Below are 24,266 nucleotides of genomic sequence, written 5' to 3'. Positions count from 1 at the left end.
AGAGCCACATTGTCTTCGCGTGTCATCCCCCAGATTTATAGGTTGTTGAACAGATCATGACTGTAGTGTCTGAATTTAATCTCCATTGTGTTTTAGGGGAAATGTGTTTATTGTATCGCATTGTGAGGCAGAGAATAAACAGGATTTGTGTTGGTTTCCGTCTCATTGTGTTGACGTGGGGGTCGGTGTCTGTCTCCATGACCGGCGAAGCACAGATGGAGGAACCTGTTCCTCCTCATCAGCCTCGTGAAGCGCAGACAGCGGCTCCCAGTCGGGTCGGACCAGAGAACCTCCTCCACGTCTCGCACGCGGCGACGACTCCTCGGTTCCTCCGTCGCTGTGTGTTTGAACGTTTCAGTCGCCGCGTGGCGCTGACAGGCGTCCTGGTCGCACGTCACAACCTGAGCATGGCTTTGCATAAAGGGCCTTTTGTTCGAGCGCGCGGGCGCTGCCTGCAGATGTGCTGTGTAACGGACAGGCCGCGACACGTTCAGGGAACGCGTCGTGCGAAGGACGCGTCGGCGCCACGCGTGGAGGTGAAGCGTCCGTGATGTCACACACGATCTCTGTGACACAGAATCAAACGGGAGTAGAAGGAAGAAGGCGACCAGTCAAACAGCTCCACATGTGCTCCTCTCCTTTAAAACACCCCTCTGTGTTGGTTTCCTGTTTCTTGTGATCTGTCCGCAGCGACTGGTCGTCCTCTGTAAGTGCTGCACTAATCTGCTTTCTCATGAAGCCCCAGAACCAACATGTGTCTCAATACGCTGCGACTTCTCCTCCTCGTCTGTGGAGCTCAGGCTCAAGTCCGTCTGCACTAACCACAGGTCACAAACATGAAACTTCACCTTTTTTGGAAAACAGAAGCAGAACTATTAACTGACTGTACTGTACTGACCCCTGACCTCCCTGAACGGAGTCTGACCTTTGACCCTCAAGTCTTTGGCTCAGTCCTGACGTCCCAGGAGCAAACTGGAGCATGTTTCCCGTCTTTGAGTCCAACATGAGTCAAATGGATGAATGTGCAGCGGTGAACTGTGTTAGTGACTTGTCTTCTGTCCATGTGGCTTGTGTTCATGCAGTGTTACAGTTATGGACAATGATCTTCTCAATCCACAGATCTGCAGACCTGCTTCTCAGTCCAAGGAGATTGTATAAAAGTCGTTTGTTATTGCTCCTTAACTCCAAGCAAGCCATTTTTAATTATCCACTTGTGTTTACTACACACGCACATTCACAGGCCTGCAATAAGCTGCACTGAAGGGAAAGAACTGACCTCTGGTGCCTCATGGCCCCTGAGGGACTGACATCAGCTGGATGAGACTGATTATGTCCAGTTAAGGACTGAATCGTGTGGTTACAAAGTTTGGTTTGTGGTTTCACTGATGTTTCTTTTTTCACAACATGCAGGCGACAGGTTTCCTGCTGAACAAACTGGTCAAGTGTGATTTGACTACAAAAAGTGTTTTCTGTTCCTATGAAGCAAACTATTAAAACCAAGCGGTTGATTTACGGCCACGTCTGAACTGAGCCCACAGAAGCCCACCTGAAGGAAGGAAAGTAGGCCATTGTATTGCAGTCGTATTATTTCCTAAGTGCTTCAAACACATATTAATGCATCCTGGTGTTACCGTATTGTTCTTTATCAGGGAGGAGGGATATTCACTTTATTGTTGAATCGTGCATTTGCCGTACGTTGCCCAATGAGAGGAAATGCAGACGAGGGTTTTCGGCTCCTGCTTTCCGGCAGTAGGAATCTTAAGGGAAGGAGGTGAGGGAGGGTTGTTTGGCAGAGTGGGAACGTGGCCATGCGGACTAATAGTTTAACGTGTAAACAGTTATGTTTGAATCTTTAGAGTGTACGATGCAATTTCAGTCAATAAATTCTGTACATTCGCATATATTCAGATTATGGGAATAAGGTCGCCCTGTCAAGGTTGTCCACATGCTGTTAGGACCGGCTCCATCGCCACAAGCCATTAGGCTAATGGTGCTAATGGCACTAATGAAAACTGGTACCTCTCGTGCCATTAACATCAGACATTTGTCACTTTTATGTCTGATGCAGCTGCTTCCCAGTATTGTGGCGCTGTGGCTGCATGAGCACAATGTGTGGGACAGCGAATGGCAGCGGGTCAGCGGTCCTCCAGCCAAGCGGAGTCGTGGGAGGTCCACGGGCCTTGGTTCTGTTTTTGAACATATCACCACAAACAGGAAGTCCCTGCAACCCAGTCGCACAAGGCCACTTCCTCCTTTTGTTTACAGGGGGTTGAGTTAAGCTCCCGTGGACAAAGTTGCACCGATGTTTGCTGCTCCAGCATCAACTGTGGCCCAGAGACCCCGACCCGTCCGTCTCAGAGCCACGCGGTGAAGTCAGGGAGCGCTCGCACCTGAAGCTGTAAAAGGTTAATGGATAAAACAAGTCCAGTTGTACCAGCAGCACAGATATCTGCATCCGCTAATGTCCCTGTGTAAAATACTATGAGCTGTAACTAAAGGCCAGAGTAATAGAAGAACGAGCGCCGGTTGGTTTCACTCTCTGGAGTCCAAATTGTCCAGTCGATTTTATTAGAATTTTGTTCTTGCTACTTTACTCCTGGTGCTGCGTAAAGTCTGAGTTGTTGTGCAGACGAAGGAGCAAATGGAAAAAGCAATAACAGAGGCTGTATTTTGAAGATGCAAATGTCTCTCGAGGGGTTTGTGTCCCACTTTAAACGTGAACCTTGGCCATTTGTCTGAGGTGCAGCCAGGAAAAATGCTGCATTTCACTGAGGTTGGGAACCATGTGGCCTTTCCCTTATTAAGATTTCCCAAGGGTCTCTGCAATTCCACTTCTGCTGCGCGCCCATCGCTCATTCCTTGTTCAAACTGAGTTCCTCCTTCTCGCTTCTCGTTTTTTATGCCTCCACCGTCTTAAGTCTCCACCGTTACAGTTGTTCTCCTGCTTTTTACGATTTAGCCTCACTCCCACACATCCAGTGATGCTGCCAGGTGTCTGAGGTTGTTTGGTTTGAATGATTTAACTGAAACATACAGACTTACACAGCAGTGATCGCTTTAATTCACGCTTAAAACTAAATCCATAACTCATAAACACACACAGTGAAGCTGAATCGTACACATATTCCTCAGCGCTGAATCACTTCCTGCAGAATTCCTCTCATTTGGTGCGTCACGGTTTCCCACTCGCAGCTCATTTTGTCATTCTTCTTATTTTACCGTCTTTGTCACTGCGGGGCCCTGCCCGTCTTCGGGCCAACATTTTTGAACATTAAATTGACAGGAAATAGAGCAAAGCGCTGTGAAAGCTCAGCGTGAAGCAGTGAAACCTGTGTGAATGGAGGGTGGGGTTCTTTTCTGCAGCCTGATGATGGATCTGCTCTGACAGCGTGTGCCTCTGTGCAGGACACTCACAAAGCGAGGGCGCTTCAGACACTGCTGCACGCATCAGACAGCATCGTGTGTGCAGACCAGTGGGACTCCAGCGCTCAACTATAAATACAGTAAATAAATGCATTTCTCAGCTGCCTTGTTGATGCTGGCGTAGGAACGGGCACGTGTCCCGGTCTGTTGGATGAACCTCAGGCTTCTGCTCGTCCAGTGATGTCTGACGTCTCTCAGGACGTCCTCGCCTTATTTCCTGTCCACTGAGTTATCAGCTCTCCTCCTGTGTGGCAGCGGTGACTTGGCCGTCGCTGTGCGGCTGGGACAGAGTGGCTCCGTGGCCCCGTGGGATTGTGGGTAAATATCTGGAGCCCAGTCATGGGAATGAAATGACTCCATGTCAAGGGTGGGTCGGGGGTGAATGATATGGACGCAGCCGGAGCAAGGTCACCCCCCAGACTGAGAGGGACTTTCTGTCCAACTCTCATTAAAGACTTTTTCCTCCTGTTTCTGATTCCTTTTCTTCATCCTCCTCATCGTCACTGCATTCCTCTCACAACTTTTCCCACTGCACAACCTTTAAATAACTGTTTTCCCAACACTTTAGCGCTGCCTTTAGTTTATTATCCCAAGATTTAATGTCTGCTCAAATCCCCAAAGTTTGGTCGAGACACTGTGTGTGTGTGTGTGTGTGTGTGTGTGTGTGTGTGTGTGTGTGTGTGTGTGTGTGTGTGTGTGTGTGTGTGTGTGTGTGTGTGTGTGTGTGTGTGTGTGTGTGTGTGTGTGTGCTGCTTGTTTGTTAGCGTAAGCCCTTAATTGTAGTTTGGGGCGAGGGAAGGAAGGGTGAGGATTAGCGCTGCTCTGTACCGCCGTGCAGCGTCTGCATGGGAACAGCGACGCGGGGCCTCAGAGAGCAGAGAAACTGGGGTTTGGTTTGTCCTGACGCTCGACTCGAGAGGACGTGACTGAATGGAAAGAATCACACACCTCTGGCTCGTCTCCAGGTGGGAGGCCTTTGTTGTGATCACATTTAAACGCATTTATTTTAAATGCACAAGTCTGCAGTTTACTGTAAACACGTAGAACCTTCATAATCCTACATGTTGGATTTCCCCTTTCCTGAGTCATTTATTCTAACAGACTTTATTGCGCAGTTTCTCACCATATATCAGATCTGTGTTAGTACACTGTAACAGATGAGTATTTACATTAGTTTATAAAGGAAGGCTGTGGCTTTCTGTTCTACTTACCTGACATTTTCACCTGCCGTAGCACATTAGCAGGTTGGGCTTTCCCCAGCAGATAACGACTGGATGGACGCGTGTGTGGATGTGAAACGATTCAGTCAGACTGAGCCAGATATTAAAAAGACCACATCACTGTTAACTGTAAGTACAATCATCACCAGGGTCGTGAACCCGAGGCAGCTGAGTTAATCTCCTGGGGCCAAACATCCTTTTGGATGAGTGTTGACCCAGGAGGTCCAGCTGCCATCACTCAACTTCTAGCTTCATTTATTTGTAGAGATATTTACAAATAGGCAGATCAGTTTCATAAACTTGCAGACATGCACGTTACATTGTTCTTGAACACATCACCATAAGAACCAAGAGGCTCAGTCCTGAGCAGAGCTGCTGGAGCCTGAACGCAACCAGGAGAACGCAAAAGTTATGTTTTCTGCAAGTAATCTCTTTAGCTCCTTGAAGGTTCCCACCTGTAATTCTCCTTTCACTTCCCAAAATGTAGACGTTAAGTATTTTGTAGTTCCTCTTTCGCCTATTTTCTTAATCCTGCTTTTAATAGAAAACAGCTATTTGAGGCTGCAGTTCACAGGGTGCTTGAATATCCTCTCTGTCCAAACAGACACAAACACCCTCCTCTCCACACATGGAGCTGTTTGCCCTCGTGTCTCTCTCCACTTAGTCTAAATAATCAAGTGGCATTAATCCTCAAACAGCAGCTGAGAGAAAGTGCTGGCTGAGCGTTTCCCATCCAGGACAACAGAAACCAACCTTCCATCAGGCTGAAGGAGCTTTTGTTAGGCGGCGGCTCTGCTCCTCTGCCTGTAACGTCATCGAGCAGTTTGTCCGACGGCTGCGAGACTTTCCGACGCTTCCGTTCCTCACAAAGGTCAGATTCTACTTGAGGATTTGATGAAGTGAGTACTTTAACATGTGGAGCTCTCTTCACTGCCAGCGCCGTGTTTTGGAGCAGAAAACAGCCACCTGGCATCGCATCTCAGCTCTGGAGTCAAATAATGTCGGACTCAGCAGAGAACCGAACAAGAACACAGAACACAGAACACAGAACTCGGCCTCTGAGTCCAGAAGTGAGCTCACGCAGTGTGTGAAGTCCTGTGAGTCAGTAACTGCCTGCTGCGAGTTTGTGTGTCAGATCAGGAAACTACACAACATTTCATTTCCTTGATTTGAGCTCTTTTAATCTGGTTTCTTCTTGATTGTTATCAGAATTTTGCATCCTCTTGTCTTTGTGTTACATTTGTTAAATGAGGCTGTCGGTGAAGGGTGTCCACCTCCTCCTGCCTGTTCTTGACCAGATGCTTTCAGGCAGAGCAGATGTGTCTCCTCGGCCTGAATGTCCTTTACTTCACGTTGAGATTCACAGGAAAAAGCTACAAAATGCAAATGCACCAGTCAGAAGCACCTCTGGCCTTTTTGATCACGTTAAAGGGCTACATCAGGAACTGCAAAGGCTGCTCCTGATTGGCTGATTGTGTCTGACTATAGCAAATGAGCATAACGGACCATATCGCCTCCAGTCCCCGCTTGACTCCATTAACAAAGCTCCACAATCATCTGCAGAAAACTGGAAGTGGAAATCGGATGTCTCAAGTGGGCTCGACAGGAAGCGTCCTGTCGTTCCCGGCTCTGAGCTGTGATCCCAGCAGAGGGGTCGCGTGAGGAGACCAGCACCAGCACCAGCACCAGCACCAGCACCAGCACCAGCACCAGCACCAGCGGCGGCGCCGGCCGCCCTCTGTCTGGGACTTTCATGCTGACGTTGCGTCTTCGTCGCCTGCATGGAGTCGGTCGTTTCCATGACCTCCTCCTGGACGTGGTACCTTGCTGCCACCGAGCATCTTTTGTTTGTCTGAAACCCGCCAACCTGTTTCTCCCCAGTCGACAGTGCGTTTCCTCCGTCTCTGTTCCTGTGGGACAAAGGAAACAGCCTCAGGGCTATTGGCCATTGTTCACCCTCTGCACCGCTACGTCTTTTTGTTCCCTCTCACAATTATTGCTGATTTTTTTTTTTTTTTGCAAAGCTTGAACAAAATTCTTTGGAGCATGGGAAAATGAGGAAATATTATGATGTTTGTGTTCACACAGTGATTTCCCTGCTACATTATGCAGGTTGGGGGGACCAAAATACATTTGCATGGGAGGAGGAGGACCCAAAAAGATCCTAACAAAGTTTTGATGCGGTTTGCTGCTGGTTGCATGTGATGGTGGTAAAAAAGGACAGTTGACAGGTCCTGAGCTGCTGACAACACAGTGCATTGACATGTTTATCCTCTAAACTGTCAACAAAACAATCAGTGGTGATTTTGCATAACTGACATTCATCACACAGCTCCAGTAAGTGAACGTTTTGGTTTTTGTGTGCACCGGGGGAAAAATCACTTGTCCTACACACCGTACAATTGATAGAGCCAGTAACTGAAGCGGTAAGGCTTTATTTACTCATCACTATATCAAATAGGTTTTATTCTGTAGATTACGTCATGTAAATGAAAAAAAAGTCTCATGTAAACTAATACTTGAGACTTTACATGCAGACAATAAGAATTGTCTCAACTGACGATGCTGTTTTTGTGGATCTGTCCAGGCCAAAGCGCTGCCTGCTGCTCCATAGCCTCTAGAGTCCAGTATCGCACACACCCAGTAGCAGGCCAGACTTGCTCCCAGTCTGTGCACTGGTCATCGTCTCGCTGTCTGGTCTCCTGAGAACAAAGGCTCTGACTGTGCTGGGACGGGCCGCGCTGGAACCAAAGGGACGTCTGGTTCTGACACAGTGGAGCCCAAAGCGACTCGGGCCACACAGGATTTCAGCCGTTGGTCACAATTATGCTGGAACCTTCTCCTAATTGCAGAGAGCTGGCTGGAGAGGCTGGAGGTCCGGACTGAGGGCTTCATTGAACGGACGGATGGAAGGGAGGAGGACGGGGATGAGCAGGGTCAGGGAGACGGTCGCTCATTAGGGGCCGAGCAGCTGCCAATCTCTGCGCTGCCTCTGCTCAACACAGGGATTTACTGCGAAGGCAGAAACGGAGAGTTCACTTTCTGCACTGCTTTCATCCACATTTACTATTTGGACATAATAAACTCTAATGTCTTCTTTGTATTTAAGTCTTTCATGGAATTTAAATGAGTCCTCTGTCGATTTTTCACCTTTTGATGCTTCTTGTGTTTTTTACCCCTTTTATCAAGACACTTATCACCTTTGTGTGTGTTATGTCTAACTGACATCACTGTATGATCACTGAAATCAGCCTTCAGCCCAGAGGACAGACAGGAACAGCTGGACCCCAGCAGTGGTTTTTAACGTTTTGCTTTTCCTCCAGGATTTGCAACCTTCTCCCTTATTGTAAACAAAACGTCCAACGGTCGTGCAGTACTGACGCTCACAGTGTAATTAGAGTGTTTTTGAAATAACTTCTTGTACATATTGCATCACTGAAAAGAACAGGACGGGGTTGATTATTTTGGCAAAGCTCCTTCTGTTACATTCTTTTATGCAAATTCTGATCAAACTGCCAGAAAAAGTATTTCAGCTTTATGTGTTACAAATTTGCATATGAAAACGTGTCTTCAGAGAATCTTAAGGTAAAACCACCTGATTTTAACGTGATGAGGAATCAACTGAGTCTCAGTTCAGGTTCATGTGTTCACGTGTGCGCTTGTTGCTTGTGGACCAGACCCTTCGGTGCCAGCGACCTAAAGCAGAACTTTGTTCCTTCAGGAATCTGTTGTAATTGAAGCTGATTGTGGACGGCAGTAAGAATCTCAGGAAGTTTCATATTTGTTCCCTTAATTCAGGTCCAGTCTGTCAGGAAGAAGCCAAAGCTGATTTCACTGCAAAATGGATGACAAGGTAGAACAATGAGGGCACGGCTACAGTTACAGTATGTGACGCAATGAAGGGTAGAGTTTGGTGAACGGTAACTTTCCATTGTGAAATATGTACAGGAAAAAGTTAAATTGTATAATATTTAGAAATGAATTTCAACAGCATCCTATCCAGGAATAGAATGACCCCAGTGCAGTGACCTCCGAACCCTAACCCCTGAAAGTTATTACCTGGAAACACCTAAAAGCTCCAGGGCATGAAGCCTTTTTGTTGGATGGAAGCTAAGTTGTAGAGAAACATTGATCTTGAGGTACTTTTTCCATTTTATACAACCTTGTTTTAATTTGAATTAGGCAGAGCTCAGTACTTTCTGTTACGTTTTAAACACTGATAGTATAAAAACAATAAAACCAACTAAGTGCTATTTTTGTACAACAGCTGCAAAACACATTTTTCCAAAATACTTTTACATTCATGTTATGAAACTCTTACATGTAACCTTCAAAGATTAGTGAAGCCTGGTGTGTGAAACTAAGCCTGGATTTGTTTATCAGCCAGATGATATGGCTGATATGCATCAGTGTTTTCAGACAAAACACAGTATTTATCCGTTGGCTCATTTACCCTCCTGTTAGTGATCACCTGCACATTCGCCTTAAGCCGTGAACTTGTGAACAGGAGACGCATACAGGTCAAAACAAACACCCGTCCTCTTAGTTTGGATGGCACCACACACACACACACACACACACACACACACACACACACACACACACACACACACACACACACACACACACACACACACACACACACACGCACACGCACACGCACACGCATGCACACACATACACACACGCACACACGCAGACACACACACACACACACACACACACACGCACGCACACACTCACGCACGCACGCACGCACACACACACACGCACACACACACACACACACACACACACACACACACACACACACACACACACACACACACACACACACACACACACAGTCACCGTTTAGTCCTGTGACCCAGACGAGCTTTGTGAAACCTGAGTGGGGACAAGTGTTTGTTGTCTGTTTGATGTTAATTTGTGGGTCCTGCAAGAAACACTATAAATGTAAGAAATATCAGATGCAGTGAATGTGGGGAGGGGTGACACCTCAGATGTCTTTACCTCAGCTGGCTTACGTGTGCATTTTGGTTTTTATATTGCACATTTCACTAAAAGTGTGTCATTCAGTCCTGCACTAATTGTGTAATTTCAGACGACATGAGACGCGACAGCAGCTGGCTGTAAACGCTGCTGCTGTGACGTGAGGGAGCAGCCGCGGACGACGTGCACGGCCACGTGCGCTCACACCAGCGGCCTTCACACACAGCCTTCATTGTCAGCAGCTGGATGGAGCTTAGCTGCTGTGTGCCTGCAGACCCGCACACGGAGGGCAGATAATGTGGTGTCAGAGCCTCGACTGGTCGGAACAATGGGACACAAATAGCTGTTCGTTTGCCTTCGTTTGTAGTGTAAGCGCGAAACCCCCCCTGTGAAGCTTCGGCCTTTATGAAGGAGGTTCATTGGTACAAACCTGCTTCTGGAAGCTGTTTTCACTCATAGATTACAAAATCTTACCAGGGCCATAAAGAAATGGCACCAATTATATTTTCATACTTAACCAAAATCATTGCATTTATTAGGCGTCATGTGTGAATGCAGGTGTGAGTCTGTCTCCTCGCTTGTGCAGGTTGTACTGTAATGTGTTTTTATTACTATGATATGAATGATCGATTGAAGTGGGAGATCTCAGGCCGGTGGAGGCCCGTCTGAGCGTGGGGGCGGGGGCTGGGTGGGGACGACGGAGGTTCCCATGCCCCGGAGCCCTCAGGGGAGTAGCGGTGGCAGATGTGACGTCTGGGGCTGCACCCCCACTCATCTCTGCTTCCTTTCATCCTCGGTTTGGACGACTGGACGTCCTGGTTTATCTGCTGCTCGTGTACAGAGGGCCGTCTCCACTCCATCACTGGATTTGTTAAATGGGAACACAGCAGAGACAGCTAATATCTGGAATCAGGTATTAATGTTAAGAGTAAGTAGTTTATTGATTTCACTTTTTCACCACAAATAACTGGATCTTTGCCGGTTCCACCATATTTTTAATAAGGTGTGTTTGAGAAGTTCTGGGAACCCGGCTGAGGTTTTGCCGTCAAATGCACTGTGTTTTGAAGCAAAACCACGAGGAGGCCTTATCATAACAACGATAAAAGAGAATTGTGGGTGAAGAAGGCCAAGCTCAGGCAGAAAGCAGCCGAGGAGATACAGCAACAGAGAAGGAAAGGATCCACCCAGATCCCCCCCGAGCCCGTTTTTCCAAGAGCCTGTCAGCGTGAGACAGCTGCGAGGAGAGGCCTTTATCTCACTAAGGCACTGAATTACAGCGGCCCTCTTGGAAAAAGCCGCGTCTCTGAGCGGCTGGATGAAAAAGATCCGGATCAGATCCCCCTCCTCTGAACAGATTAGGACCCTGTGAGCAGTCACACATCTGCAGCCTCCACGTTGCTCTTTGAAGCCCCGTGAGCGACTGTCGACACGCATCAAACGTGGCAACGAGAGCGCGGCCTCCGGAGCCGCCGAGGGACCGCGTGGCCCCGTCCGAAGACCGACGGGCGGCTGCGTGTCAGGACGCTCACCGAGCTCCTGACGACCTGAAAATAAACAGGCCGGACGGATACGGACCCGCTGCTTTGTGAACGCGCTTCTCTGGGAATTGGGAAAAAAGGATAGGAGGTGAGGGAGGCATAACAAATTAAGAAAGGACTTCCTGTACGGCTGGGAAACAACCGCTGGATAATTTAGCATGATAGCATCAGGAATAGCAAACAGGAAATGACCTCTGAAAACGCTGGTTTACTGTAAAGAGCAATCGTACCGAAAGACGTGCTCCTTCTAGGATACGTTTGTTCTCTAAGCTAATGCAATGACTTAACACACCTAAACTACAGAATGGAGCCAACTTGAAAATAACAACTTTCATTTCCCCCAGTGGTGCAAATTTTAAACCGCCAACTGAAAGTGGTTCAAATCTCCAGAATGAAAAAACTAAGGTGACTCAGTGTGTTTGTTTAGTCAGGCTCCACTCAAACATCCTGAGAATGTGCTTTCAGTGGGAACACAAATGTTTTAAATAGAACAAATTTGTTTTTCTCTACTAGAAGTTGAAAAATTGTCGTCTACCGTCAAGCTTTATTTATGAACTCAGTGGGTAAATTAGTGTCAGTGATGAAGGAAAAGCAGCCAATCCACGAGTGTTTGAGGCTCCTGTAGTTTTGTGGCTGCAGCTCAGCCAAGTAATTTGACTGCTTCATCAGTTGAGGTCCACACAGATTTCAGGCAGGCATTTGGACAGTGCTGCTCCACCTTGACTTAGATAAGCTTGCAGGAAGACCGGCCAATCAGAACAGAGTGTGGTCAGAGGAAGGCGGGCCTAAAGGCACAGGGACAGATGTGCTTCTGAAGGTCAAGGTCAAAGGAGTCGTTGAGTCCAGAGGCATTTTAACACCGTTTGCTTTTTTTACACTTGAAAATGCTACAATTCTAATTTAATTGAGTTAAACCTGAGAACGTAAACCATGAAAGAACATGGAGCCTTTAAAATGATGACAGCTAAAGTAGAGCTGAACCGACCACGTGCGTGAAAGCAGTCAGAGGGCGTAAACGTGCTCAGACGCCGGTGAGCGTCTCCATTTCATCGTGTGCTGCTTCGTCCCCTGATGCAGACGTTTACCACATCACAGATTCCTCCCTCCGTCCGCGGGGACGCTCCTGCCCCGGCAGCACCTGTTGCTTCACACACAGGAAGTGGTGGAAGTCGTGGGATCATCCGACACCGCTGTCCCTGCTGCATTAACACCCACACGCACACGAAGCTCAGCCCCTGAGCACAGCTTGAGGACAAGGCAAGAGGTGAGACAAAGGTTGGCTTCTGCCCCACACTTTCTTCCCCCGTGTCTCTGCCTACAGGGCAGGGCTTCCCTGTCACTGAAACTATGATACCGGAGCAAAGAGAAAGATCCCACAGTGTCTCAGATGTGTTGTCGACAAAGGGTCAGAGTTTGGCTTCCTTGTCAGGTTTTGTTTCAGATGTTTGGCTTTGTGGAAGAAATCCCAGCTGGGAGCGACCTGAGCGGAGGCTCAGCAGAGCCGAGGTACCACTGCCCCCTCCTGGCAGGGACCCAGGTGGACTCAACACGGGCCGTTTTCCTTTGCTTCTCTTTGCAAAAACTGGCAGCTGTGTCTGAAATAACCTTCCACAAGAAGATATTTGTATATTAAGTAATAAGAGTTTGTTTAGTTGTTTAGTGCAGTGACTGAATTGTGCATTCACAGAAGATTTGTTAGAAAGAAAAAAAGCCAAAACTGCAAAGTGTAGTTTCTTCTATACTTAATTTGTGTTACTTGTTGTTTTTATTTTCCTCTTTGGTGAATCTGACAAACAGCCCCAGGAGTTTTAGCGGAACGTCTGGTTATTGAAGAAAGTAAAGGACCTGCGGATGTAAATCATGCTTCAGCTGCAAGTTTTCCATAAATAATAAAGACCGGTCATTTTCCTTTTCAGTCTGTTAGAACATTTCCCACAGTCACTTTACACATTGATTGGAAGCTATTTTCCCCGTCTTTGTGTTTTCTGTGAAGCGTCGGCAGCGAGGCTCATCCCGGACATGTTGGTTTACACCCAGACGGCAGCTGTGTCAACAGCTGGCCCACGGCCCGACTCCTCTGGGGCTGATAACGTATCACTGTGACTGCGGCACAGATAAAGGGGATAACACGCTTTTTCAAACGTGCAAACTGTGACTTCTACCTGTTGTTGTGGTTGAGCAGCATCTGTCCTCACTGAGGTCTGTCTGTGTTATTTAACTGAATCCTAACTACATCTCAACAAAGCGAATCTTTCCACCCGTTTGATTCCTAACTGAGCTTTAGTTTGGAGTTCAACCTTATCATCTTCATCCTCAGGTTTACTACGTTCCACCGATCCAGGAATTCCAGAGTTATAATTAAATTACTCTAAGGCCTCGTCCAGAAGTCACCGTATGGAACTCATATGCTGAGGTTACGCTGAACAAACGTCAGGTCAGAAGGGCCCCGTCAGTGTCTGAGGTCAGAGCTGGTAGAAGCTAGTGATTTAAAATCATTCAAATCCTCACGCACTGTGTTTTAAGACAGAGGAACAGTGAACTCAGCTACTGGCGTTGGACGTGTTTACCTCCAGTGACTAACGTGATAAAGGCCAGGGGTTAATCCAATAAAGCTGACTCGCAGGTCATAAAACGCTCCCGCGGCTACTTGGGTTCCTCATTTAAGCAGCTTCAGGACACAAAGGTGATAAATGTCATTAGAACAACAAATGTTGTGAAGGTGAAGTCTTTAAAAAAGGTCAGAGAAAAGTCACAATGTGGTTCTTATGTCTTCACTCGTCTTCTTTACCCATAAATGCTTAACTTAAAGAAACAAAATGGAGACACAGAGGCGTTGATAAAATTAGGTTCACTTCTACATTTACACTCATCTGGTGCCAAGAAACACAACTGGATGAATGATAATCTTGTTTCTTTAACTGTTTCTTGAATTTAGATTATTAGATTAAACAACATTTAATAAAACATTGAGGCAAAATTTAACCTCAACAAAAAATATTCTATCAGAAACATGAATACATGATTTTGAGTGGCAGCAGCTCAGCTTTCTTACGTGTGAGAGGCGATCACCACGCTCAGCTCGGCCGCCATTAAGAGGTCGGAGGTCAGCGCTTATGTCTGACCCCACAACTGCTGACTGGTGCAGCTTATGTAGTGACACAATGGGAAACCGTGGGTCCAGCTCTCCATCTCTTTACTACCTCACTTCCTGTGTATCTGGCGTTAGAGGTCCAGTGTTTGTTTTTCTCCCACGGTTTACAACTGCACCAAACACAAGGAAGAAGACAACGACAAACACAGAGAGGAAAACACTCAGAGACAGAACATTCCTTCCACAGAGTTTTAATCAGCAATAGATGGAAATAGTTTGGTGACGCACAGGGAGATTGTGAAAATGCTGGTTTGGAGTGAGTCCATCTGGTCTGACTGGGATCAAACAGTCTCCACAGGTTAGAGATGAACCGGGTCAAGTATTTGTACTAGTTCTTATCCTCTGCAGCTGAGTTAGGTATTGATCTGTGACTCGTTCACACCTGCCGTCGTGCACTCTCCTGCCTGAGGCCTAGAACTTGTGCCTGCTGATACTATCACCAGGGATTAGCCAACAGCGCGTTTGTTGGTACATGCTCTCCCTCCATCTGATAGCGGTTACAGTCGCACAGCTGAGAGCTGCCCGAGCAACAAACTGGAAGCAGAAGTGAAGGTGTAAAAAAAGAGCATCATCTTCTTTTATGAAGCGGCAGAAGAACCATCATCTCTTTTACAGCATCGCTGGAGAAATCATTGAAGCTTTATCTTGCTCTTGTGATGTGATTTGATGTGATGTATTGTGATGTGATGTGATGTGATGTGATGTGATGTGATGTGATGTGATGTGATGTGATGTGATGTGATGTATTGTATTTTGATGTGATGCATTGTGATGTGATGTATTGTATTTTGATGTGATGTGATGTGATGTGATGTGATGTGATGTGATGTGATGTGATGTGATGTGATGTGATGTGATGTGATGTGATGTGATGTGATGTGATGTGATGTGATGTGATGTGATGTGATGTGATGTGATGTGATGTGATGTGATGTTCTGGGTTTCTACAAGCCAACATCAGGCTTTAAACTAATGGAAACCTGCCAAAACGAGGAGCGGTGGTTCAGAGAGCCCTGCCTCAGGTTACGAGACGCAGCTCTACAGCGGGCTTTGATGTGAGCTCATATCCAGGCAGAATAACGATGGTTCCTAATGATGTCTGCGCTGCGTTAGCGTGCTGCGGAGGGGGCTTTGTAGCCACACGGGCGTCTTTAATGAGTTTTATTTGTTTTGTTTTATCCCCTCCACCTCCTACTCACCTCGGTACACAGAGTAATGAAGAGGGAGGAGCGCACCCGGCTGAGAATCAACCTTCTCCACACCTTCGTGGGGCTAATTATCCAACTTTCACGAGGATCATCTCACAGCTTCACCTAAAGGAGAAAGATTTGTGCTCCTTTTTTGACATGCAATTCTACTTTAACCTCTGTAGTGTAAATGAGAGCGTGTTGTAATGTTGTCATGGATGAGGTGAAGTTTGGTTTACTCAAAAACAGCACGGAGCAGATGTTCAGTTGTTCAGTAGCTGAGGAAATAAAACAAATAAACAAGGAGTATGTCAAAAGAATTAGTAGAAAAAGAAAAAGAAATAAATAAATAATGAAAATACTAATATCCCCAGAATTATTACAATGGACCAGAAGTCAGAGTATCGTATTGGTGAATATAGCACAAAACACTTTTGTAAAAACTGTATATTTGAGTGCACTTTTGTTAAGACGTCCCAACTTTTCTGTCAACGCTGCACTAAACACGTGGTGAACTTTAATCCGTCTGTCCTACTTCAGAGCCATGTTCGCTCTCTCACAAGTCATAATCGCCGCCGCAGACGCTGCCTGGAAAGTGTGTCCTTTAGCCGTATCGGTCACAGCCTTTCTGCACACAATGCGCCGCCTATCTCCGTCTGATGCCGGGTCCCAGTCCACCTCCGCCTCATTAAGCATATGTCTCATTTTCCATTTCTGACAGGAGATAGCATAGAAGTGCACACAAAAGCACTATTTTCAGGCCCTTTTGCTCATCTCGTCTGAAAGTCTAATGAGAGCGGATCAAATATAACTGACACCGAGGGGAGACAAAGGCAGATGTAGCCCTGGGTGAGAGACGAGGCGCAGCAGAACAATGGACCTGGATGAGCCGTCACTGCGGCGGTACGGAGCAGGACCAGTGAATGCAGATGATTCTGTAATGAGGGATTAAGTGGTGGGATTATGGGTCTTTATTAAGATGTTTCTGATCCTCATTAGGCTGAATCTCATATCAGGGCATCGATTCCCTGCTCGCTCTCTGGAGGGAGAGCGGAGAGAAAGGAGAAAAAACTGAGAATGAACCGCGGTGAGACGTGCTGCTAATACGCTCCTCTGAGGGACGTAACGGGTGGAATTATCGTAGTGGGGATAAACAGTTTGTAAGTGGAGACACAAAAACACAGAGAGGAAGAATTAATGCTAAATTTACAAAAGGCTGCATGTCCAGGTCGACCGAGCTGCACATTAAATGAAATGGAATATAGGTTAAAGGAAATGGAAACAAACCAACTCAGTCTTATTCTGAGTCTGAGCGAGTGTTAATAACCAGAGAATCTCAGTTATTGCAGTATTTATGCAACAGTGTCCAAGTTTTCTGTGTGCGTCTGTAGACACAAGGTTTAGATTCCAGTCAGAGCCAGACTAAACTTCCTCCTGCTCACTTCAGCAACTCAACATTTATTTACGACGCGGAGGCACGAGTTTCAGCAGCGTGTGACTGAAAATCAGAGGAAAGTGGGATAACGGACAGCGAGACTCCCCTAAAATCTAAAGCTTTGAGAAGAAGAGTCAAACACACAGGAGCAGCTCAGGTGGTGACAGTTTTATTCAGTGCAGACTCTAATAGCAGGAGTCCATGATGCGCCTCATGCTCATGAACCTCATGCCGCTCATGCCCATGTTCATGAAGCTCCTGTACTCGCCGGGCCTCATGTACATCATCCTGCCTCTGTAGTGGGGCTGCTCGTACATCAGCCAGTGGCCGTCCATCACGTTGCAGGACATGCAGTTGGACATGCGGTAGCGGTCCATGATGTTGTCGCAGTCGTCCATCAGCTCGTACATCTGGCCTCCGAAGTTCTCCCTCTCGTAGATCCTCATCCTGTAGGAGCCGCGGTGCTGTGGGGCAGAGGAGCGGTGAGTGCCCGGTCCGAGCTCACGCCCGGCGGCCGAACATGCCCGGCCGCAGGCCTTACCATGGGGATCATCCTGCAGGAGCGGATGCAGTCGCTCATGCCGAACATGCTCATGTAGTCGGCGTACTCGCCCCTCCTCATGAAGTACTGGTTGCCCATGTAGTTGGTGCGGTCGTAGACCATGAAGCAGCCCCTCTCCACGCGGCAGGAGTGGCACCGGCTCATGTAGGAGGACATGTCGGGGCAGTCGCTCATGCACTCGTAGGAGCGGCCCTGGAAGTTCCTGTCCTCGTAGAAGACGATCTGAGGGGGAGAGAGAGGGAAGAGGGGCTCACACGGGTTCTGCGTGGGGCCCATGATGAAGCGCTACGTGAATGTGATGAGGACGGAAGCTTACCCTGCTCATCATGTTCATTCCAGTGGAGGTCATTGTGCTGTCAGTGGGCTGCTGCTGCTGCTGCTGCTGCTGCTGCTGCTGCTGCTTGTAGCGCTGTTCTTGCTCTTGCACCGAACTGTACCCCACCTGGTTTAACCCTTTCCTTTTATACCTGGCTCACAGACGGGGCCCTTTGTCCAAACCCCCTGAGCCAGCAGCCGCGCCATAGAAATGCAAAGAATATAGAGGGATTGTCCTCGTTTCCAGGGGCCGATGGGCTCAGAAATGTTTTCAGCGTCCGTTTCTCGTACAGCGTGGGGGTCGCAGAAAGGGTGAAAGGGTTAACAATCGGAAGGTCACATCTTGACATTGTTCGTTCAGCGCCGCACACTGTTTTGTCAGCAGCAGTGTTTTTCTGTTGTTACTGGTCCTGACGTACAACAAAGTGAATTGTTCGCAAAGTCACTGACATGTTGAAATCTGCCTTTTCGTGACAGACCAAAGTAAGGCAATAATGCTTTTCTATCATATTACACAGCATCTGACCCTGTATGGGCTCTGCCACTCAAATGAATTATTTTATTACATCTTGGTGAAAATTTCAGTAAAAGAGGTCATTTTACACAAATACAATAGAAACTATCTCTTTAAAAATAAAGAATATGTGCTATTTAAATCTTTTTAATGACTTTTTGACACCAGTTATAATAATAACAATAACAAACACATAAATTAAATACAATCATTTAAAAGTCATTTTTTAATGGTACAGTACAATACATTTCAAGTTAGAGCCTTTTTGTCAATATGGAACAACTAATAAGCAAATAATAAACCAGCTTCAAATGTTTGTGTAACATTTTATTCTGCTTTATCAAACACACATACCAATACCACAGTTTTAAGTTAACACACAAAAGATGCAGATGTTTTTATGAGATTTTAGTATTTATAAGAAACAAAAATGCTAAAAGATCTGATTGTGTTTTTCCTTTTGAAATGGCACTTTGAAAAAGAAGTCACAGATAATCTTAGGTAAAATATAATTGATTAAGGACTATTATTGAGATGGAACAGACATATATGTATTTATTTAAACTAAATAACTATTTATAACTAATATATAAATGAAGCTGGAAGCCTATGTTTTAAGCAGCCACTTGGCCCCATGATTAATATTTTGTTACTTTTAACAGATACATAAACATAAATACTGTTGGACCGCTGCTATTATGCGTGTGTTTGCCCTGTAGTTTGGGTTTTAGTCTAACACGGATGAGTGACAGGTCCTGGTCAGCTGCACTTCGACCTCTTGGCGCTGGGTGGCGCTGTGACGCGGCCGCGCTCCTCGTGTGACTCTCTTGTCTTAGTAACAGTCCGTGTTGTCAAGCGTTGCTAAGGAAGTGATTGAACTAGCGACACTTTTTAGCCACTGAAGCCGCACGTCCCTGATCGGTAACGTCACTTTAAGTGGATCACGGTTAAATAACATTATAAGACGTTAGCGTTAAGTGCCAGGCTGGTTACTGAGCGCATGTAATAAACGTCCGCTTTAAACCGCTGGCCTGGAGATCGCTGTTGATTTGCTCACTGTGTTTTTAAAGCTAGTTAGTTACTTTTGTTAGCTATGTTGTCTTTGTGTTTCATAGTATTGTAAACCATTTGATTCACTTACTGAGCTTCAGCATCCGCTTAGTTAGCTGTCAGCGGTCTTGGTGCCAGCTGACGTTAGCTGACCTACAACTATTGATGCTTGTTGCTAATGCTAAATTGGATGCTAATAAACGCAAACAGGATGATATATGAGCAATACGTAGAGACCTGCAAGTGGTTTAAGTTGAAAGTTTATGTCTAGTAAACCGTCTTTCCAGGATGGAAGAAGTTATTTCACAAGTAAAAACCAGTGGGTGTTAGTAGCACATAAAGTCAGACACTGGAAACATTACTCCATCAAAGGTTACAAGTGCTGACAGGTTTAAGTAACAGAAATAAAAGGTCCCATTGTTTCCATTTAATGTTGAATCTGTTAAATGTGAAGATAATGTTCTACAGTTTATCAAGAAGGTGATAATGTCCTTTTTTTCAATAGTTTTAGAAACTACATTGTTTTGAGTTTGATGTGTTTTACAGCCTAATTAACAGCCTTCTAAAACTATTCTAATCAGAACTAAATATTGTTAAATCTATAGAATGAGAACTGACTGATGGATTATACTACCAGTTGAATGTATTTCTGTCTTTGTCCAGATGTGTCTCATACTGATACGGAAGCTCTTTTTGGCCTTGTTCATGTCCTCGGACATGACGAGAAGATGACGATGAATGGAGACAGCCTGCATCAGTCCCTTGAGGCTCCCGACAAAAGAGATTCAGTCATCAATGAGAGCAGGTCTGGCAATTCCTTCCTAGTAGACGCCAAATCTCGCAACGAGTATAATGATTCCTTTAAACTCGCTGCCGGACACGGCCAGAAAACAAGAGATAACAATCCGTTCCAGCCTCAGCCGCCGTCACTGCCCAGGTCTAACAAGTCTGGCTCAGTTGAGAAGACTGTGAGAAACAGGAGGCTGAGATGTAGTCAAGAAAGCCTAAGTGACGCAGTTGAGACTTGCTCTTCCACAGACTCACTTAAAGAGGACCAAACGCTTCCAGGTCAAGGTGGCCGTGTTCTCAGCAGCTCCACCACACTCGGGAACCAGGGCACCAATGTAAGACCCCAGTCTGCCGTTGCTATTGGATCCCCGGTGTTCCGAGACAGGGGGAACAGCTTTTCTGAGGATGAACGAAGACCCCACAGTCAGCAGAGTGACCCGGCAGACCACTGGCAGATGTCCCCAAAGGTGCAGCTGTCTCCTGTTCAACCCATGGGGCCTCTGCCCGCACTGGACAGGAGTTTTGTGTCAGCTACTTTGAGGTCAGCTAATAGGATTAACAAGGATTGTTTGGATTATGGTTTGCCGAAGAGAGAGAGTCTTGGAAAGAGACTCCACAGGAACCTGAGCGACAGCCGGCTTCTGGAAAGCATGGGGTCGGACAGTGCCTCTGTGACTTCCCTGAGGTCCAACTACAGCGTGCTTAGCCCCATCAGGCACCAGGATGTGAGGAACAGGTACAGTTGGGATACAGATCATGTACATTATACAGTTTGTTTCCTCCTTAGTCTCCTCTAAAGCTTAGCTCAATTTCTCATTTTTTATGAAAGGACCTTAACTTTTTTTTAGGGTTTCTAAAGGTTTTATTTAAACATTTTAAAAAGGTATGTTTCTCTGCTAAAACATTTTCATAACAGTTGTCAGTTTTTTTAATAGCTCAGTTGTAGCATCCCTCATCAGCCACTAATGCAAGACTAGCTGGTTACCAATTTGAGCTGCTAATTTTCCTCTTCAGGAGCTTTCTAGAGGGCAGCTTGCTGGGAAGTGGTGCCCTGCTTGGGGCGGATGAGCTGGACCGTTACTTCCCTGAAAGAAGGGTGGGCGTCTACATTGCCACGTGGAACATGCAGGGAGAGAAGGTCTGAATAACTCATGCTTGAACATGAACAATTGCAATCCCACTTGTTGTTGCAGTAAAGTCTATATCATTTTCAGGAGCTTCCAGCCAACTTAGAAGATCTCCTCCTACCTACAGACTCTGAATTTACACAAGACTTCTATGTTATTGGGGTTCAGGAAGGCTGTCCTGACAGGTAAAGTATTCTTTACTTGTGTTTCCGTCATTGAAAAACTGTAAAGTTGCTACACTGTATATGTGCTTGTGTATGAGCAGGAGGGAGTGGGAGATCCGGCTTCAGGAGACTCTGGGACCATACTATGTTATGCTGTATGCAGCATCACATGGTGTTTTGTATCTCTCTGTATTTGCCAGGAGAGACCTCATCTGGTTCTGTTCAGGTCAGTCTTACAGACACTCACCTTAACCTCACAGTTATAGAGGATATGTCAGAATCAGATCACCGTGCTGCTGTTTTGACACTATCCTTCCATTTGTTCTGTTGACCCACCTAGAGGTGGAGCACGCCACAGTCACGACCAGGATCATCTCTCAGATCAAGACTAAGGGAGCTGTGGGGATCACCTTCACCTTTTTTGGCACTTCTTTCCTTTTCATAACATCACATTTTACCTGTGAGTATAAAGTTCCTCGGGTCAAGTAGGCTGCAAACAGATGCATCTTATTAAGTTATTACACTCAAAACTCATTCTACATATTTGGATTTCAGCTTTGCAGGTAGTGATGCTTCATGTGTTTCTTCTGTGTTGTCATTGTGGTTCTTCCAGCTGGAGACTCCAAAGTTTACGAGCGAGTTCTCGACTACAACAAGATCGTGGAGGCTTTAGCCCTTCCAAAGGGGCTTCCAGACACAAACCCTTATCGCTCCACATCATGTAAGACTTAAATTCTGGAAAAAAACGTCTTTTTGTATTTCTAGACCTCTTAGTAGCAGGTGAAGCATCAATATTGTTAAATATTACAATAATAATGCTCAAATTTAAGCCTTGTTGTCATTTTTAACTATAGCTGATGTCACCACGAGGTTTGACCAAGTTTTCTGGTTTGGAGATTTTAACTTTCGACTGAGTAAAGACCGGGCTGAAGTGGAAAATGCCATGACCCGTACTGTGGGAAGAGATATGAGTCCTCTGGTGGAGCATGACCAGCTCTCCAAGGAAATGAAGGATGGTAGGGTTTTATTTCTCAGGGAAAACATTTAGTTTTGTTGGGTTGTTCTCCCCCTGAGAATGTGCCTTTTCTCCCTCAGGTTCAATCTTTAAAGGCTTTCATGAGGCACCAATACACTTCTTCCCCACGTATAAATTTGATATCGGTTGCGATATCTATGACACTACTTCTAAACAGAGAACGCCTTCATACACAGTAAGAAGACTAAACCCATATACGCGAATACAAACAGCCTCTTAACATTGCCACAAAATGATCATATACACTTTTTAGAGGTGAAAGTCTAAACTTGACGTTGTGGTTTGACCCTGTGTTCACAGGACAGAATCCTGTTCAGAAGCAGACAGGCTGATGACATAAAAGCGATCATGTACACCAGCTGCTCCGGCATCAAGACGTCAGACCATCGGCCGGTTATTGGCGTCTTCCAGGTCAAACTTAGGCCGGGCAGAGACAAGTAAGTCCCGAGACACTACTACAATCCAGCATGAATGAAACAAACAAATATTTATAAATATTATATCGTGAATGAAAAACTCTTGTGGTTGTTGGGATTGTACTTCTACCACTAAATAAACTTTCTGACAGCTGTCAGTTCAGATATTGTTTAGACGTGTGTTGGACTAAATGTACTTGTGCTGGGTAGTATTCCTCTGGGTGCAGGACAGTTCGACCGAAGCCTGTACTTGGAAGGCATCAGGAGGAGGATCACCAGGGAGCTGAAAAGGAAGGAGGCCATGAAGAACCAAAGCAACAGCACCATCTGCTCCATCTCTTAGAGTGGATTTCTTAGAGGCTGAAGTGGATCATATTGTGCCACAAACAGGCAGCTGGATTAAGGAGCACAGGGAACCAGAGTTGTCTTAACTACACAGAAGCTCACTGCTGGTTGTAACTGAGCAGAGTGTGCCCTCTGTTGGATATAGTTGGGAACTGCGTACGAGTGCCCTGCAGGCCGAGGAAAGCTGAGGGCAGGTACCTCAGAAAGACACGGTCAAACCTTTTATTTATTCAGGCCCCTATTCAAACACGAGGACAGATTCGCAGGGTTGCAGCCTGACAGTCACCTTTTGTTTTTGTGCATTAATTTTTCTAATTACTTTCCGTTAAAAATTATCAATAACATTTCTTTCAGTGTTTAAAGACCTTGTGAATTTGTGATAAAAGTAATTTAGGTACAATTATAATTGTGGCTTAACTCAATTATTGTTGTAAGCAGTTTTATGGAGATGCAGCCTGACCGTTGAAAGAAGCTGTTACAACCACAAGGTATTTGTCATCAAATAGCCTAAAGGATGTTGCTGCAGTCACAGGGTTATAACTTGGTTTATGGTACTGTTAAATATCAGGGAGATTAAATATTAAATATTTTAGCTGATTTTTTTCAAGGAACTCACTTCCAACTTAATAAATGGAGTATGTTATTACTGTAACGCCTGTAACTTTGCTTTTTCGTGACTAGTTGAGGTAGTTCTTTGCAAGACTGTAACTTATTGCCTTACCTCCCATGTCACTGCTCTGTAACCTTACACCATTTATGTACTGTATGTACCACAGTCATCAACTTCTAGCATGAAGAATGGTCCAAAAAGTGCCTGTAGGTCTTGTTTCCGTTTCCTCAGGGCCTGTTTTTCTTTGATACGTCACCTAATATGTAACATCTAGTAATAAACATTTAACACATTTGTTGGCCAAATTATTAAATATACTATGAACTTATCGCCTCTCTTTGAATTATTCTCAGAGAATTATCTTAGTCCAACAACACTTTAGCACAGTCCAG

At 45.8% G+C, this 24,266-nt stretch overlaps 2 protein-coding genes across 3 annotated transcripts; one reads left to right on the top strand and one right to left on the bottom strand.

Moving 5' to 3' along the window:
- Positions 1-17,099: 17,099 nt before the first annotated feature.
- Positions 17,100-17,965, bottom strand: LOC114862284 (gamma-crystallin M2-like). The gene is made up of 3 exons (XM_029162438.3): positions 17,825-17,965; positions 17,488-17,730; positions 17,100-17,410 (listed from the first exon to the last, which is right to left on the bottom strand). Exons 1-3 carry the CDS (start codon positions 17,855-17,857, stop codon positions 17,132-17,134), a joined length of 555 nt encoding a protein of 184 aa, XP_029018271.1. The 5' UTR covers positions 17,858-17,965; the 3' UTR covers positions 17,100-17,131.
- Positions 17,966-19,125: 1,160 nt separating this feature from the next.
- inpp5e (inositol polyphosphate-5-phosphatase E) lies at positions 19,126-24,202 on the top strand. 2 transcript variants are annotated; one of them, XM_029163464.2, is made up of 12 exons: positions 19,126-19,258; positions 20,051-20,192; positions 20,426-20,912; positions 21,191-21,314; positions 21,391-21,488; positions 21,569-21,693; positions 21,808-21,927; positions 22,081-22,188; positions 22,322-22,483; positions 22,563-22,678; positions 22,804-22,940; positions 23,130-24,202. In XM_029163464.2, exons 2-12 carry the CDS (start codon positions 20,126-20,128, stop codon positions 23,260-23,262), a joined length of 1,677 nt encoding a protein of 558 aa, XP_029019297.1. In that variant the 5' UTR covers positions 19,126-19,258; positions 20,051-20,125; the 3' UTR covers positions 23,263-24,202. The 2 variants fall into 2 exon arrangements, with proteins under 2 accessions (XP_029019297.1, XP_029019296.1); XM_029163463.2 differs by having other exon boundaries at positions 20,051-20,912.
- The last annotated feature ends 64 nt before the right edge of the window (positions 24,203-24,266 follow it).

This window comes from Betta splendens, chromosome 9, assembly GCF_900634795.4.
Source record: "Betta splendens chromosome 9, fBetSpl5.4, whole genome shotgun sequence".
NCBI lineage: Eukaryota > Metazoa > Chordata > Actinopteri > Anabantiformes > Osphronemidae > Betta > Betta splendens.
Note: the sequence above shows the minus strand (reverse complement) of the source record. Positions and strands in the feature narration are given on the sequence as shown.